At 46.7% G+C, this 14,147-nt stretch overlaps 1 protein-coding gene across 2 annotated transcripts in view; it reads right to left on the reverse strand.

Moving 5' to 3' along the window:
• Positions 1-14,147, reverse strand: part of HID1 (HID1 domain containing) — a 50,163-nt gene that overhangs the window by 5,571 nt on the left and 30,445 nt on the right. The window contains exons 8-15 of one of the 2 annotated variants that reach the window (XM_084646911.1): positions 13,368-13,424; positions 13,119-13,259; positions 12,051-12,141; positions 9,017-9,168; positions 7,488-7,566; positions 6,577-6,741; positions 4,470-4,697; positions 3,068-3,234 (exon numbers count right to left, since the gene is read on the reverse strand). In XM_084646911.1, coding sequence (XP_084503037.1) covers positions 3,068-3,234; positions 4,470-4,697; positions 6,577-6,741; positions 7,488-7,566; positions 9,017-9,168; positions 12,051-12,141; positions 13,119-13,259; positions 13,368-13,424 — 1,080 coding nt within the window. The remainder of the gene's footprint in view (positions 1-3,067; positions 3,235-4,469; positions 4,698-6,576; positions 6,742-7,487; positions 7,567-9,016; positions 9,169-12,050; positions 12,142-13,118; positions 13,260-13,367; positions 13,425-14,147) is intronic. The other variant, XM_084646912.1, reaches the window with a different exon arrangement.

Below are 14,147 nucleotides of genomic sequence, written 5' to 3' on the forward strand. Positions count from 1 at the left end.
TTGTGAGCTCAATCCTTGAGGGGCCATTTAGGGATCTGAGGCAAAAATTGGGGATTGATCCTGCTTTGAGCAGGGGGTCTAGATGACCTCCTGAGGTCTCTTCCAACCCTGATATGCCATGATTTGTCCTACTCATGCTTAAAGACAGGTACTCACTTAAGTAACCTGGTGACTCAGGGCCAAAACCAGCACCACACCTTATTGGATGAGGGGGTCAGGAAAACAAGTGGGGGGAATCTCAGTTCTCTGGAATTCTATTTATTCTGGTCTATTCAACATCTGAACGATAAGGCAGTTTTGCAATGTTTGCAGTTATAACATCCTTATGGTTCAGCTTCAGTATCCTGTTTCAATTAAGCTTCTAAAAATAAATTCATAAAAATACCTGTTTTAGCAGACCCGCCCTGACCCCCTTCCTCTTTCTCTCTCTCTCTCATAGTCCTTCCCCACTTCCTGCCATCGCCTAGCAGCTGGCTGGCTGCTGACATGTTTAGGGTACGTTGGATGGAATTATGCTACAATATGTTAAACAAAGATGCTTTCAAAATGGTTCCCACTGATAAAAGGAGACCATGCAGTAAGCTCAATGGAATGTTTTAACTCAGTGTGGGCAGGAGATTGAACTTCACACTACTGGGCTAACGGTCTTGGCGGGGGAGGGGGAGCGTGGAAACAGCCAGTTTAGAAAAGGGAGATGATTTACGCAAGTGTTCCCTGCTCACTTGTTTAGATGGTCTGAACCAACTAGATCAATGTGGATCCATGGAGACGGGCATGTGCCTAAACTGAAATACCATGTGACTGTACTATTATAACCCTGACCCTTCCTCACCCCACCACTCCCTAGGTTTTGCTGCTCATCTCATCAAGTCTACTGTTTGGCCCCAGTCCTGCCAACACTTAGGTATACAAGTAGTCCTGTTGGATTCATGCACATAGTTACTCGCATGTGTAGGTGTCTGCAAGATTGGGCTCCTTTGCCTCAGTCCTGCCTTTTCAGCCACGTGATCGGACCCCCTAAGCCCATGTATAACTAAAGCCACAGAGAGAGTCATTAGAGGAGATGGAGTCCCTTGCTCAGTGCATTAGACCGCAACAGTGCCTTTGAGCTGCTAAATCTTGTGATCATGGAATCATAGAATATCAGGGTTGGAAGGGACCTCAGGAGGTCATCTAATCCAACCCCCTGCTCAAAGCAGAACCAATCCCCAACTAAATCATCCCAGCCAGGGCTTTGTCAAGCCTGACCTTCAGAATTGATTCCTTGAGGACCAGCTCCATGATTTTTCCAGGGACTGAGGTGAGGCTGACTGGCCCGTAGTTCCCAGGATCCTCCTCCTTCCCTTTTTTAAAGATGGGCACTACATTAACCTTTTTCCAGTCGTCCTTGACTTCCCCCAATCGCCATGAGTTTTCAAAGATAATGTGTGAGTGATGTATGAGTTGTTCAGCTGTAGGCAGCCAGCTGGCAAGGGAAAGGGAATCTGTGGCAGCCCATGTACAAATAAGCAGCAGCCTAGCCTGAGCTCCCCATGATGGTCATTGGACTGGGTCCTATGCAACCATCAAGGTGCCCATGTTGGAAGGTTTCACACATCTCAAAGTTGCAGGCAGCCAGGGGGATGAGGGGACAAGGGCCATGAATAACCTGTGATCTTAAAGGGAAATCTGTGACAAACTTTCAGACCAAGAAAGCAGTTTACATTTCTCAAGGGAAAAGGGAAGAAACTGGATTTGTTTTAAATGAGAGCTGAGATCAGCCTTGGCAGCTTCACTCTACGCAGAGGTTGCCTATGTTTGAAAGAGCAGCCTGCACATTACAATGCTGAGACAATCCAGGGCTACTGGTCTGTGACTAGGGCTCTTAGGTACTAATACAAATACTAATTTCACTGCAGATGGAATTTTACCTTAACCAGGTTCGCTCTAGGCAGGTTCCAACACATACATACCAAACCAAGCCACTGCCCCCTTCCCACTTCTCTTCTACACTGGGTGAATTTATATAGGTGCGATTGACCAGCCATTCCAAACAAGGCTCGGGGAACCCAGAAAAGAAGCTGGGGAAAGCTCACATATTGTACAAGGGATAGTCTTGCCCTCCAGTTGCCGGAGGTGCAACGTCCATAGGGAAGCAAAACACCATGGTGGATAATGAATAAGAGCACCATGTTTTTCACAAATGCAAAATAACACAAAATAAAATGAAAAACTATTCCAATAACATAAAACAAAAACTCCACTGCAGCGGCTGTGTAGCTCCGGTCCATGGGGCTGGGCCTGGCTCCCTGCTCCAGGTGCTGCAACGTGGCCCTGCCAGGTCACGCCACAGAGAGTGGGTAGCCAGCCCCAGCCCTGCAGGATAGGAACTGCCACTACAGCACGAGTGTGGGGTGGTTTGCTCTGCACCTCAACCCCCACAGCGCCTCACACCCCCAGGGGGCAGGACGCCAGGATAAAATGAAATAGCAAGAAATTCCTGAAAAATAAAATGAAAGATTATAACAAACATCAGAAGAATTTCCCGCTCTAGGAACGAGTGCTTAAGCAGAGCCATGTCTATAAACGTGCCTTCCCTATCAGGGAGAGGACCCCTATGACAGCACACGAGGTGTGCCCTGAGAAAGCGCCTCAGGGCTTGCAGTATTGCACGGAAAGGGCTGGCTGAACAATTAACGGCATGCAATAAAAGAGCAGACTGGCTCTGCTGGAACTGGAATAGTGCAGCTTGGTGGGTTCTTGATGGGAAAGTAGCAGGCCGACACTGTGACAAAGGCCTGGGAGGCAAGCACTACGGTGATTCACAGAGCGTGAAGCGTCTCCTTAGCACAAACAGTGGAACTGCTGCTGCTTTAGATGAAAGTCTCAGTCAAGCCCTGCAAGGAGAGAAGGCAAGGTTGACAGCTTCTATGCCACAGTGTCCTTGGGCTATGGGTGGTTTTAAAATTCTACTGCTTTGCAATCTGCCTTAGGACCATACACTTTACCCCTTGGATGAAGGCCGTCCTGTCAGGGCCTCTCCTTCGGGGTTCATAGACTTTCACCCATTCAGTGCTGTTTTACAGACCTTTCCATGCAGGAGAGGAGCACAGGGCCTTACCCCGCTCCAGGACTCTGGGTCACTAACAACCGCAGCCGGGCTACCCTCCGAAGGAGACCGTGATGACTCTGGCTCTAGGGAGCGCATGGTCCCGTCTTCCGATACCTGCGATTTCTCTGTGAGCTTGTCAATGCCTGAATTCAGAGGGAGAGTTAGAAAGTCTAAGCAAGAGCTCTGAAGTGGCCTATCCTTTAGGTCCTACAAAAACAAATTCCCTGCACTTCTGTTTCCATCTGAAATGCTCTCCCTTTGCCCTAACCCCCACCCCACATAGGTAAAGGAGTGACTGTATCTACAGGAGCGAGAGTCACTGGTATAACAACAGGCATGAATCCAAACCAATAAACTGGGGCCCAAGGCTGTGTGGAGCCTATTCGTTCAGCCTAAGAGAGGCTTATTTCAGTTTAGTTAAACCCGTTCCTAAGTGACTTAGGCTAAACTGCAACAAGCCCTTCTTATCCTGAGAAAAAAGTGTCCATTAGAACATAAGAACGGCCATACTGGGTCAGACCAAAGGTCCATCTAGCCCAGTATCCTGTCTTCCGACAGTGATCAATGCCAGTTGCTTCAGAGAGAATGAACAGAACAGGTAATCATCAAGTGATCCATTCCCTGTCACCCATTCCCAGCTTCCGGCAAATAGAGGCTAGGGACACCATCCCTGCCCATCCTGGCTAATAGCCATTGATGGACCTATCCTCCATGAATTTATCCAGTGCTTTTTTGAACCCTGTTATGGTCTTGGCCTTCACAACGTATTCTGGCAAGGAGTTCCACAGGTTGACTGTGCATTGTGCATTGACTTCCTTTTGTTTGTTTTAAATCTGCTGCCTATTAATTTCAATAACATTTCCTTATTTACTTTCTCCACACCAGTCATGATTTTATAGACCTCTACCATATCCCCCCTTAGTCCTCTCTTTTCCTAGCTGAAAAGTCCCCATCTTATTAATCTCTCCTCATATGGAAGCTGTTCCATACCTCTAATCATTTTTGTTGCCCTTTTCTGAACCTTTTCCAATTCCAATATATCTTTTCTGAGATGGGGAGACCACATCTGATTGCAGTATTTAAGATGGGAGCATACTAGGGATTTATATAGAGGCAATATGATATTTTCTGTCTTATTATCTATTCCTTTCTTGATGATTCCCAACATTCACTTAGCTTTTTTGACTGCTGCTGCACATTAAGCAGATGTTAATCATTTTTAAACCGATACAGTTACACTGGTGTAACTTGCTCCTATAGACAAGCCCTTAGACTTTTCCAAAACCCAGGCAAAGGCTGAGTCCTGGCCACATCTTGTAGAGAAGGCCTCCAGGCCCTCCTCACCAAACCTCCACTGTAAAAGTTAGCCAAGGCTGACCTGGAGTTGCCACCAGACTAGTCTTCAGTGTCCCTGGCTCAGCAGGAGCAGCAGGGCGGGACCCTTCCATGGAGAGCCCGTCCTGCGAGTTGGTGCGAGAAATGGGCTCTGGTGTCTTCTTCTTGCGCTGCAGAGCTTTCTGGATGGACTGAGCATCCGTGGGCAAGTTGGCCAGCTGGTGAAACACGTTCCGCTTGCGGATGATGGCGTAGACCAAGTTGGAGTTCCCTGGGAATCATAGCAACAAAATGAGCAGAGAGAAAAGGTTCCAAGATCTCTAACATGATCTACCACCAGGAACCTGGGCATCCCAAAGGGAACACAGTAAACCAGCATGCATTAGCAGGGCACCTGGCAGTTCAGAAAGCCTCACCTCCACCAACAAAGGCAACCTGCACAAGGGGAAAACTGGACTTGCATCCTTTGTGCTCCTTTATGACATATAAAGATCTGAGAAATTCAGGTTCTGTCTAGGCTGGAAGACACTATGATTAACGATAAGGTTATGTCATGGAGATCATGGATTCCGTGACTTCCAGAGACCTCCGAGACATTTTCAGCTTCAGCCCCAGGGTGGTGGGGCTGGAGCTGTCAGTTGGTGGGGGGCACCTGGAGCTCCCAGCCGCCGTGGGTAGGCATGGGGACATCCGGAGCACTGAGCAGCTGTGGGGACTGCGGAGCCATCAACCACTAGGGCTGCAGTGGGGACCCCAGAGCTGTCAGCTGCTGGGGCTGCAGCAGGGACCTCAGAGCCGTCAGCCACTGTGGCAGTTGGTGCTGGACTCACTGCAACAGTGCTCAGGCTTTCTTCCCTGCACTGGGCTCAGGCTTCAGTCATCCCTCCTCAGACTCCTTTCCATTATTTTTAGTAAAAGTCACAGACAGGTCATGGGTTTCCATGAATTTTTGTTTATTGCCCGTGACCTGTCCGTGACTTTTACTAAAAATAACCATGACACGATATTTACCTTCACTGTGATGATTGGAGAACTAGTAAAATATCACAAGAGTCAAGAAAGTGACATTTTAGTAACTGAGAGCAGAAGGGATTTTTAGTCAGACTGTTTAAAACTGTTTTCTGTTAACATATATTTAATTCAAGTGCCTAGTTAACATTTTGGAGAAAGGATGTCTTTGTTAATAACGCCACATCCCTCCCTCTTTGATTAAGAGCTCACAACATGTGACCTCCAAAAAAAAAAAAAACCAAACAAACCCCACATGGAAGACCGAGTCAAAATGCCTGATATTCCTAAGGGGAAAATAAAACAACTTAAAAAAAATCCCACACACATACACCCACTTCTTCATCATGGACTGTTTTTACCCATCACAAAGCACTGTAAAAGGGCACAACTCCATCAGTTAAAGCAGTCACTTGAAGAAAAATGGAGCTCCCTTTTCCAGTTCTTTTTTATTTTTGAAATCACTGCACTATCTCCGAACAGGAGAGTCCAGGAGCACCCAGGAGGCTGTCAGATACCATTCCATTTCTGCACAAGTCAGAATGGTGGACAGGGCTGGAACTCGTTCAGTAAATATTCAACCTCCTCCAAGTAATGAGGAGTTTCTCCTCTAACTGAGGAACATTTCAAACACCCGGAGCTGCAAAGCTAGGAGGCACATTTAAAAATTATACAAAAAAGTGAGAGGCTGCTTTCCTCCTTCCTCTACAAAGCTGAACAATTTAAGCAGTTTGAGTCCATCACTAAGCCATGTTTCTGGGTATTCCCACCCCCCCTCACACACACTCACTGTACCCATCATTTGTGGCTTACACTTCAAGGGAGGGATCCTGCCTCACCCTATCATCCATCTCAGGCCTTGTGTGTACAGGGTTTTTCTTTGCACTGGTAACTAGCAAAGCCCCACTTTGCACCAGTGTGGTGTGTCTACATTAGGGCTTGGCACCAGAGTAGCTACATTGGTGCAAACTTCTTTAATCTAGACAAGCCTGCTGCTAGCTGGTTTCTGCACCATCTTTCCTGGGCAAAAGAGAGTGAACAGTTTGTATCTCAGAGCAATATTTTCTCTGAAATTCCTCCCCAGGCTCCTTGGACGGAGACAGCAGAACGAAGTCAGGGCTGGCTCACCTTTAGCTACTTACCGTCAAACTGGTACTGGATGATGTTATTGAAAACCTCCAGCAGGAAGAAGATGAGATGGTGGTTCTGGACCGTGGAGAAGAGGAACCAGGTGGTGGAAAAGGCCTCCAGGAGGTGCAGCAGCTTGTTGGCAGCAACCATGGAAAGAGACTTCAGGTAGGGAGACACTACGGGAAGGGAAGAGAGAGGAATGGGCAGAGTGGAGAGAGAAGACTGATTAGAGGAAGTAGGTTAATTCGTAAGAAAGTCCCACTGTAAGCCCTCACTGATCTGCTCACATACTCCTTATTGACAAGTCTCATGGGATTTTACAGGGATGAACCCAATAGGGTCCTATAGAAATCACTCTAAAAACCTATAGAATTGAAGAGAGAGATGCTCTCTATAGATTTTTTTAAAAAAAGCATCAGAAGAGACATCATTGGCTACAATTCAGACCCAGCTACCTTCATCTGAAAACCACTGGCGCCACCTGCTGAAGAAGAGTTAGTATTACACCTCTTCAGTCCTGTCCCAAACACTTCCTTTAGCTCTTTTTGCCCTTGTTCAGGTTACCCCTCTGGCACCTTGTTCCCACCCTCCTCTGCAGGGAAAGCTCGCAAGGGGAGGGGTCCAATTCATTAGCCATCCAACTCCAACCAGCATTCTTCCCACCCAGCCCCATTTCCACAGGTGCTCTCCAGAGAAGTGGGGATCTTCCAGATCGGCTTTACCCCAAAAGCTGCGCAGGCTAATTCCCCTGCAGCACCTTCCTGCCCTGATCATTGCTGCCACCTTCTATGCTAACTACAAGTTAAACTGGACCAGCCAATGCTACCAAACCTAGGCAACAGTTAGATTCCTACACTCAAATTACCAGGAAAACCCAGACCCTCCCCCGGAGGCTGCTTTACTCCGAGTCGGGGCTGCTTACCATTCACGATGATGGTGAGCAGGCAGTCGAAGAGGGGCTGCAGCCGCTGGTGCCCGCTGGTTATGATCTTGTGAAAGACCTACAGCAAGGAAGAACTTGAGCAATGGGAGAGCCAGCACAGCTGCACTGTTGAAATAACTATCCCCACAAATACCAGTCCCACCCCCATGCTAATAGCTTCCTGACAACATTCATTCCTAGGCAGGGCCTGTGTACTCTGCAATTACACAGGCATGGAATGCAGCTCTTGCAGTAGACTTGTGCTCCAGGAGTCTAAGCTTTCATTTATACAGACTCCTTTCCAGCCCTTACGGTTAAGGGCATATTAAAAACAGAAACTGAGTGCAAGCTGATGCAGTGCCATCTTCCTGAAGTCTGGAGACAACCTAAAATAAGAGAGGTGTGACCTGCCCTATTAATCTCAATAAGGTGTTAACCCTGAAACCCAGTGATGGCATTTAAACATCAATATGAGCTAACAATTTCGCTGCCAATTTTAGCAGAAACATCTAGTTAATGCACTTATCCCACAATCTCAAACTCACTCCCATGCCTCCCCAGGTGCCAAAAGCCTCAGCTGCCCCCTCAGCTGAGAGAAACTTCATCTTGCCCCCCCCACTATTACAGTAATTCACTGTCAACACAAGAGTCTGCAGCCCACTGATAATTTAGATGTAGTATAAAATACATTGAATTTAATATAAAATAAAAAGCACAGGGGACACTTTACTGATTGTTTCAGAGTAACAGTCGTGTTAGTCTGTATTCGCAAAAAGAAGAGGAGTACTTGTGTCTCTAAGGTGAGTACTTGAGTCTCTAAGGTGCCACAAGTACTCCTTTTCTTTTTACTGATTGTGTTATTCATTTTCATATTTCATTCAGTACAGGCCTCCATTTTTTAATTCTACCTGAAGCTGCTACAGAAAGTACAACAGAAACCATGGGGCTTTGCAGCTGATTTCAGGACCAGCTGCCAGAGTACATGGGCTTTGTTTACAGGCATTTCTATGGTGCTCAGCACCGCAGTACTTCAGCAGCTCATACACATCAATGAGTGAATTTAACCTCGCAACAGCCCAATGCGGTGTGGGTATTACTGTCCCCATTTTTACAGCTGGGGAAACTGAGGCACAGAGAGGTGAAATGACTTGTTCCAGATCATTTGTTTTAAAACACTAGACCATCCTTCCCTTTCCTAAGGACCAGTTCTGCCCCAGCAGTGCTAACCCCACCCCACCCCACCACTTCTTTGGGACACCTGTCCACCTCCACACCAGTACCCTGCTCTTTGGAATAACCATCCTCTAACAAAACCTCTCCTCTCATGCTCCTTGCAAGAGATGCAAGGATCCCACTAATGCTCCAGACGCTTCAGTGACAGGCACCCAGGTCTTTCCGGCTCCTCACTGGCTGGCAGCCTAGGGTGTACCAGCATTCAGAGGGTAAAAGCAGGAAGGGGATTGGTGAAGTGTGGCTGGATGAAGCAGGAGCTAGCAGGGGCAGGCAGTGCCAGCCAGAGCCATACTCACTATGATGAGAAGATCCGCGTGCGTCCCTGTGAAGACGGGGATGTCCATGGGCACTCGCACAGAGTACGGCTTGTTCAGGCGGACGCCAAAGTTACGCTCCCCGCTGAGCAGCAATAGGATGAAGACGCCGATGTGCATCAATCCCACTCGAGCTGCAGAAAGAAGCACAATGCTGAAGCCAGCTGGCCAGTGGAGAAGGAAGGGCAGGGAGAAGAGAAAAGAAACAGAGCGAGACCAAAGGAGAAACCACAACGTAACAGAACTGCCCACACAGGGGGTCTGCATGGGAGGACCCTATCTCCATCTCCCATAGTAGCACAGGAAGGCAAGGAAACAACCTATTGGCAGAAACTCCTGCTGCCTCCAGGAATGGAGCTGGAAGAGGAAGGTAACGAATCTCTCCTGCTTCCAGCGGCCTGGGGTCCAGAACATTTCTGAGGTTGACCCCAGGATAGCGAAGGATTCGCATGGACTCATTTTTTCCTCCATGAAATTCCTGTGTGAGGCCTAAAGTCTCTGAATTAAGAAAAAAAGAGGTAATTAAGAAAAAGCAGAAAGCATATAGGGAGTGGAAGAAGGGAGGGATCAGTAAGGAAAGCTACCTTACTGAGGTCAGAATATGTAGGGATAAAGTGAGACAGGCTAAAAGTCAAGTAGAGTTGGACCTTGCAAAGGGAATTAAAACCAATAGTAAAAGGTTCTATAGTCATATAAATAGGAAGAAAACAAAGAAAGAAGAAGTGGGACCGCTAAAAACTGAGGATGGAGTGGAGGTCAAGGATAATCTAGGCATGGCCCAATATCTAAACAAATACTTTGCCTCAGTCTTTAATAAGACTAAAGAGGATCTTAGGGATAATGGTAGCATGATAAATGGGAATGAGGATATGGAGGTAGACATCACCATATCTGAGGTAGAAGCGAAACTCAAACAGCTTAATGGGACTAAATCGGGGGGCCCAGATAATCTTCATCCAAGAATATTAAAAGAATTGGCACAAGAAATTGCAAGCCCATTAGCAAGAATTTTTAATGAATCTGTAAACTCAGGGGTTGTACCGTATGATTGGAGAATTGCTAACATAGTTCCTATTTTTAAGAAAGGGAAAAAAAGTGATCCAAGTAATTATAGGCCTGTTAGTTTGACATCTGTAGTATGCAAGGTCTTGGAAAAAATTTTGAAGGAGAAGGTAGTTAAGGACATTGAAGTCAATGGTAAATGGGACAAAATACAACATGGTTTTACAAAAGGTAGATCGTGCCAAACCAACCTGATCTCCTTCTTTGAGAGAGTAACAGATTTTTTAGATAAAGGAAACGCAGTGGATCTAATTTACTTAGATTTTAGTAAGGCGTTTGATACTGTGCCACATGGGGAATTATTAGTTAAATTGGATAAGATGGGCATCAATAGGAAAATTGAAAGGTGGATAGGGAATTGGTTAAAGGGGAGACTACAACGGGTCCTACTGAAAGGTGAACTGTCAAGTTGGAGGGAGGTTATCAGTGGAGTTCCTCAAGGATCAGTTTTGGGACCAATCTTATTTAATCTTTTTATTACTGACCTGGGCACAAAAAGTGGGAGTGTGCTAATAAAGTTTGCAGATGATACAAAGCTGGGAGGTATTGCTAATTTAGAGAAGGACAGGGATACCCTACAGGAGGATCTGGATGACCTTGTAAACTGGAGTAATAGGAATAGGATGAAATTTAATAGTGAGAAGTGTAAGGTCATGCATTTAGGGATTAATAACAAGAATTTTAGTTATAAGCTAGGGACGCATCAACTAGAAGTAACGGAGGAGGAAAAGGACCTTGGAGTATTGGTTGATCATAGGATGACTATGAGCTGCCAATGTGATATGGCTGTGAAAAAAGCTAATGTCGTCTTGGGATGCATCAGGAGAGGTATTTCCAGTAGGGATAAGGAGGTTTTAGTACCGTTATATAAGGCACTGGTGAGACCTCACCTGGAATACTGTGTGCAGTTCTGGTCTCCCATGTTTAAGAAGGATGAATTCAAACTGGAACAGGTACAGAGAAGGGCTACTAGGATGATCCGAGGAATGGAAAACTTGTCTTATGAAAGGAGACTCAGAGAGCTTGGCTTGTTTAGCCTAACTAAAAGAAGGTTGAGGGGAGATATGATTGCTCTCTATAAATATATCAGAGGGATAAATACCAGAGAGGGAGAGGAATTATTTAAACTCAGTACCAATGTGGACACAAGAACAAATGGATATAAACTGGCCACTAGGAAATTTAGATTAGAAATTAGACGAAGGTTTCTAACCATCAGAGGAGTGAAGTTTTGGAATAGCCTTCCGAGGGAAGTAGTGGGGGCAAAAGATCTATCTTGCTTTAAGATTAAACTCGATAAGTTTATGGAGGAGATGGTATGATGGGATAACATGGTTTTGATAATTAAATATTCATGGTAAATAGGCCCAATGGCCTGTGATGGGTTTTTAGATGGGGTAAGATCCAAGTTACCCGGGAAAGAATTTTCTGTAGTATCTGGCTGATGAATCTTGCCCATATGCTCAGGGTTTAGCTGATCGCCATATTTGGGGTCGGGAAGGAATTTTCCTCCAGGGCAGATTGGAAGGCCCTGGAGGTTTTTCGCCTTCCTCTGTAGCATGGGGCACGGGTCACTTGCTGGAGGATTATCTGCTCCTTGAGGTCTTCAAACTACAATTTGAGGACTTCAATAGCATAGATATAGGTGTGAGGTCTTTTTTAGGAGTGGTGGGTGAAATTCTGTGGCCTGCATTGTGCAGGAGGTCAGACTAGATGATCATAATGGTCCCTTCTGGCCTAAATATCTATGAATCTATGAATTGCAGACACCTGCCCTCATCCTCCTCTCACTTACGCCATAGTAATTTCAGTGGAGAAACTCCTTTTTTACTGGGGGTGGGTGAGAGCAGAAGTGGGACCCACTGTCTGTCTCTCTCTCCCCAGCAGATCAGGGACACCCTTCCAGAATTGAATCTGCAGCCCAAGGCTTTGGAACTGCGGATATAGAACTTACATTGATCTGCTCTGGCGTCGTTGAGAAAGTAGAGGATTGGAACCAGAATGTCAAGCACATCGCTGCTCTTCAGCACGAAGAAGAGGAATTTCTGAAAGAGAGGGAAGGAGGTAAGATGATCTCAGACAGGTTCTGTTTTCTCCAGGAACTGTGCTGTAGGAGGTCCTGGTATCAGCCCTGACAAGTCAGTCAAAGAAGCTTTCACATCCTAGCTAGAAAAAGGAGACCGACACCCAGACCTGCATTTCCAGAAGTGGCTGTTAGTTTGAGTTATCTAGGGCCTGATTTTCAGAGGGACTGAGGATTTGTAGGTCCCTTTGGGAGGCTCTATGTATCTCAAGCTGAGCACCCAAAATCTGAGGCATCTAAATCAGTGGTTGCTTTTTAAAATATGACTGTGACTGTTTAATCGCTGATCCCAGCCAGCAGGTAATGAGAAAGGAAAGAAACAGGGCAGCCTCTCTGCTAGGCCTAGCCATCCAGGCCTGCATGCGTCCTGCTTCTGGGGGAGCAATCCAGCCCTTCCATCTCGTGAGGATTTAATCCTTTTAAAATTCTTGTTAGAATTTTTTCACGCACTGCTCTGGGTTTCACCCTAGTCCTTGGTCAGAGGAGTCAGAGCCCATCTGTCACAAGATCACCATTAACCCCTCAGAGGGACTGACATAAGTCACATGTTCACGTCTTCCTGCTCATCAGGGACCAACGCAGCCAGAGCTCCATGGTTTATGTAGTCACCACTAACTGCTGGGCAGGGGCCAATGCAGCCAGAGCTCTGTGGTTTATGTAATCACCCCTGGCAACAGCCAGAGCTTCTTGTGTCACGTGATCACCCCTGTCAGCAGGGGCCAGCTCAACCAACCACGTACATCACATACTCACCTCTAAATGCTTGAAATTTCATTAGTCTAAAAAGACCCATCTTGGGGCACAAGCTCGGTGCTCCCCAGAAACTCTCTGTATTCCGAGGTCACCAAGCCCCTCTCCCATTCCTATCCCCACCTCCTGGTTCCAACACTGACTCGTGATGTCTGTCTCCCTCCCCACACAGTGCTAGTTTATCTTCACCTTATTAAAGTCGCAGAGTTTCCAGAAGAGAACAAGGAGCTCCTGATGGAATTGGATCTTCTTGGCTGAGTTTGGCAGGTAGGTCTGGACCAATGGGTTCGAAAGCAGATGTGCCACCCCTTTGAGGATGAACTGGAAGTCCTGGGACACACAACCAAGAGAGTAAAGAAACACCAATGTGCGGTGGCACAGGTTAGCCTAATATACAGGAAATCAATCAGGAAGAGTCTTAATGAAGGAACTCCTTACCTCCTCTCTGTGTATCCTAGACAAATAATTCACAAACAGGTTGTCTGGCCCTGGAGGCTGCATTAAAAGAAAATTTAAGAACTCCGTATTAGTAACAGAATTTTCTTGGGAAGCCAAGTGTAAGCACACAGCAAGGGGATGCTCACCATCACCACCAGCCAAACCACCAGCAACAACTGGAGCCGTGGGCTAGCAACACCTGCATCAGCTCTCCGATTGTCAGCTTCTCAGTGAGTGACCCAAATACTTCCACTTCTAAATGCCAGGGGACCGGATGGCTCAAGGGATTGGGAACAGGATAAGGGACTTTCACCTACCAGCCACTGTGACCAAAGTCATTACCACCTGATGCTGTTTAGTGGACTACGGGAAATAGGTTGGACTGTGTCAGACTGGGCCCTTGTAGACAAGTGTCCACAGCATAAAACCCACCTCAGTTGGCCCCAGAGAAAAGCAAAAAGGCCAAACGGGGTTGTGGGGAGGGACTGGACTTCTCTGTAGCCTTAAAGAGGGCCTCTTCGGGTCAGCGTGGGGAGACCTGTACTGCCTGGGCTGTATATAAAGAGAGGACTGCAACCTTCAGGGACTTGAGGCTGCTGGCATCACTCACGAGCATTACCCATCCACACACCTGCACTGTAGGATATGAGAAAGAGTGTCCTAGCTGGGACGAGACACAAGTGTGAGTCTAGAGAAGCCCTTGGTAGAGAGGAGGCAGCATCAGAAAGACCTAGAAAAAAGATTTGCTGCAAAGACACTAGAGACAGGGAGCAAGGTGAG

Source organism: Lepidochelys olivacea (genome assembly GCF_965140295.1).
Source record: "Lepidochelys olivacea isolate rLepOli2 genome assembly, chromosome: 14".
Lineage (NCBI taxonomy): Eukaryota > Metazoa > Chordata > Testudines > Cheloniidae > Lepidochelys > Lepidochelys olivacea.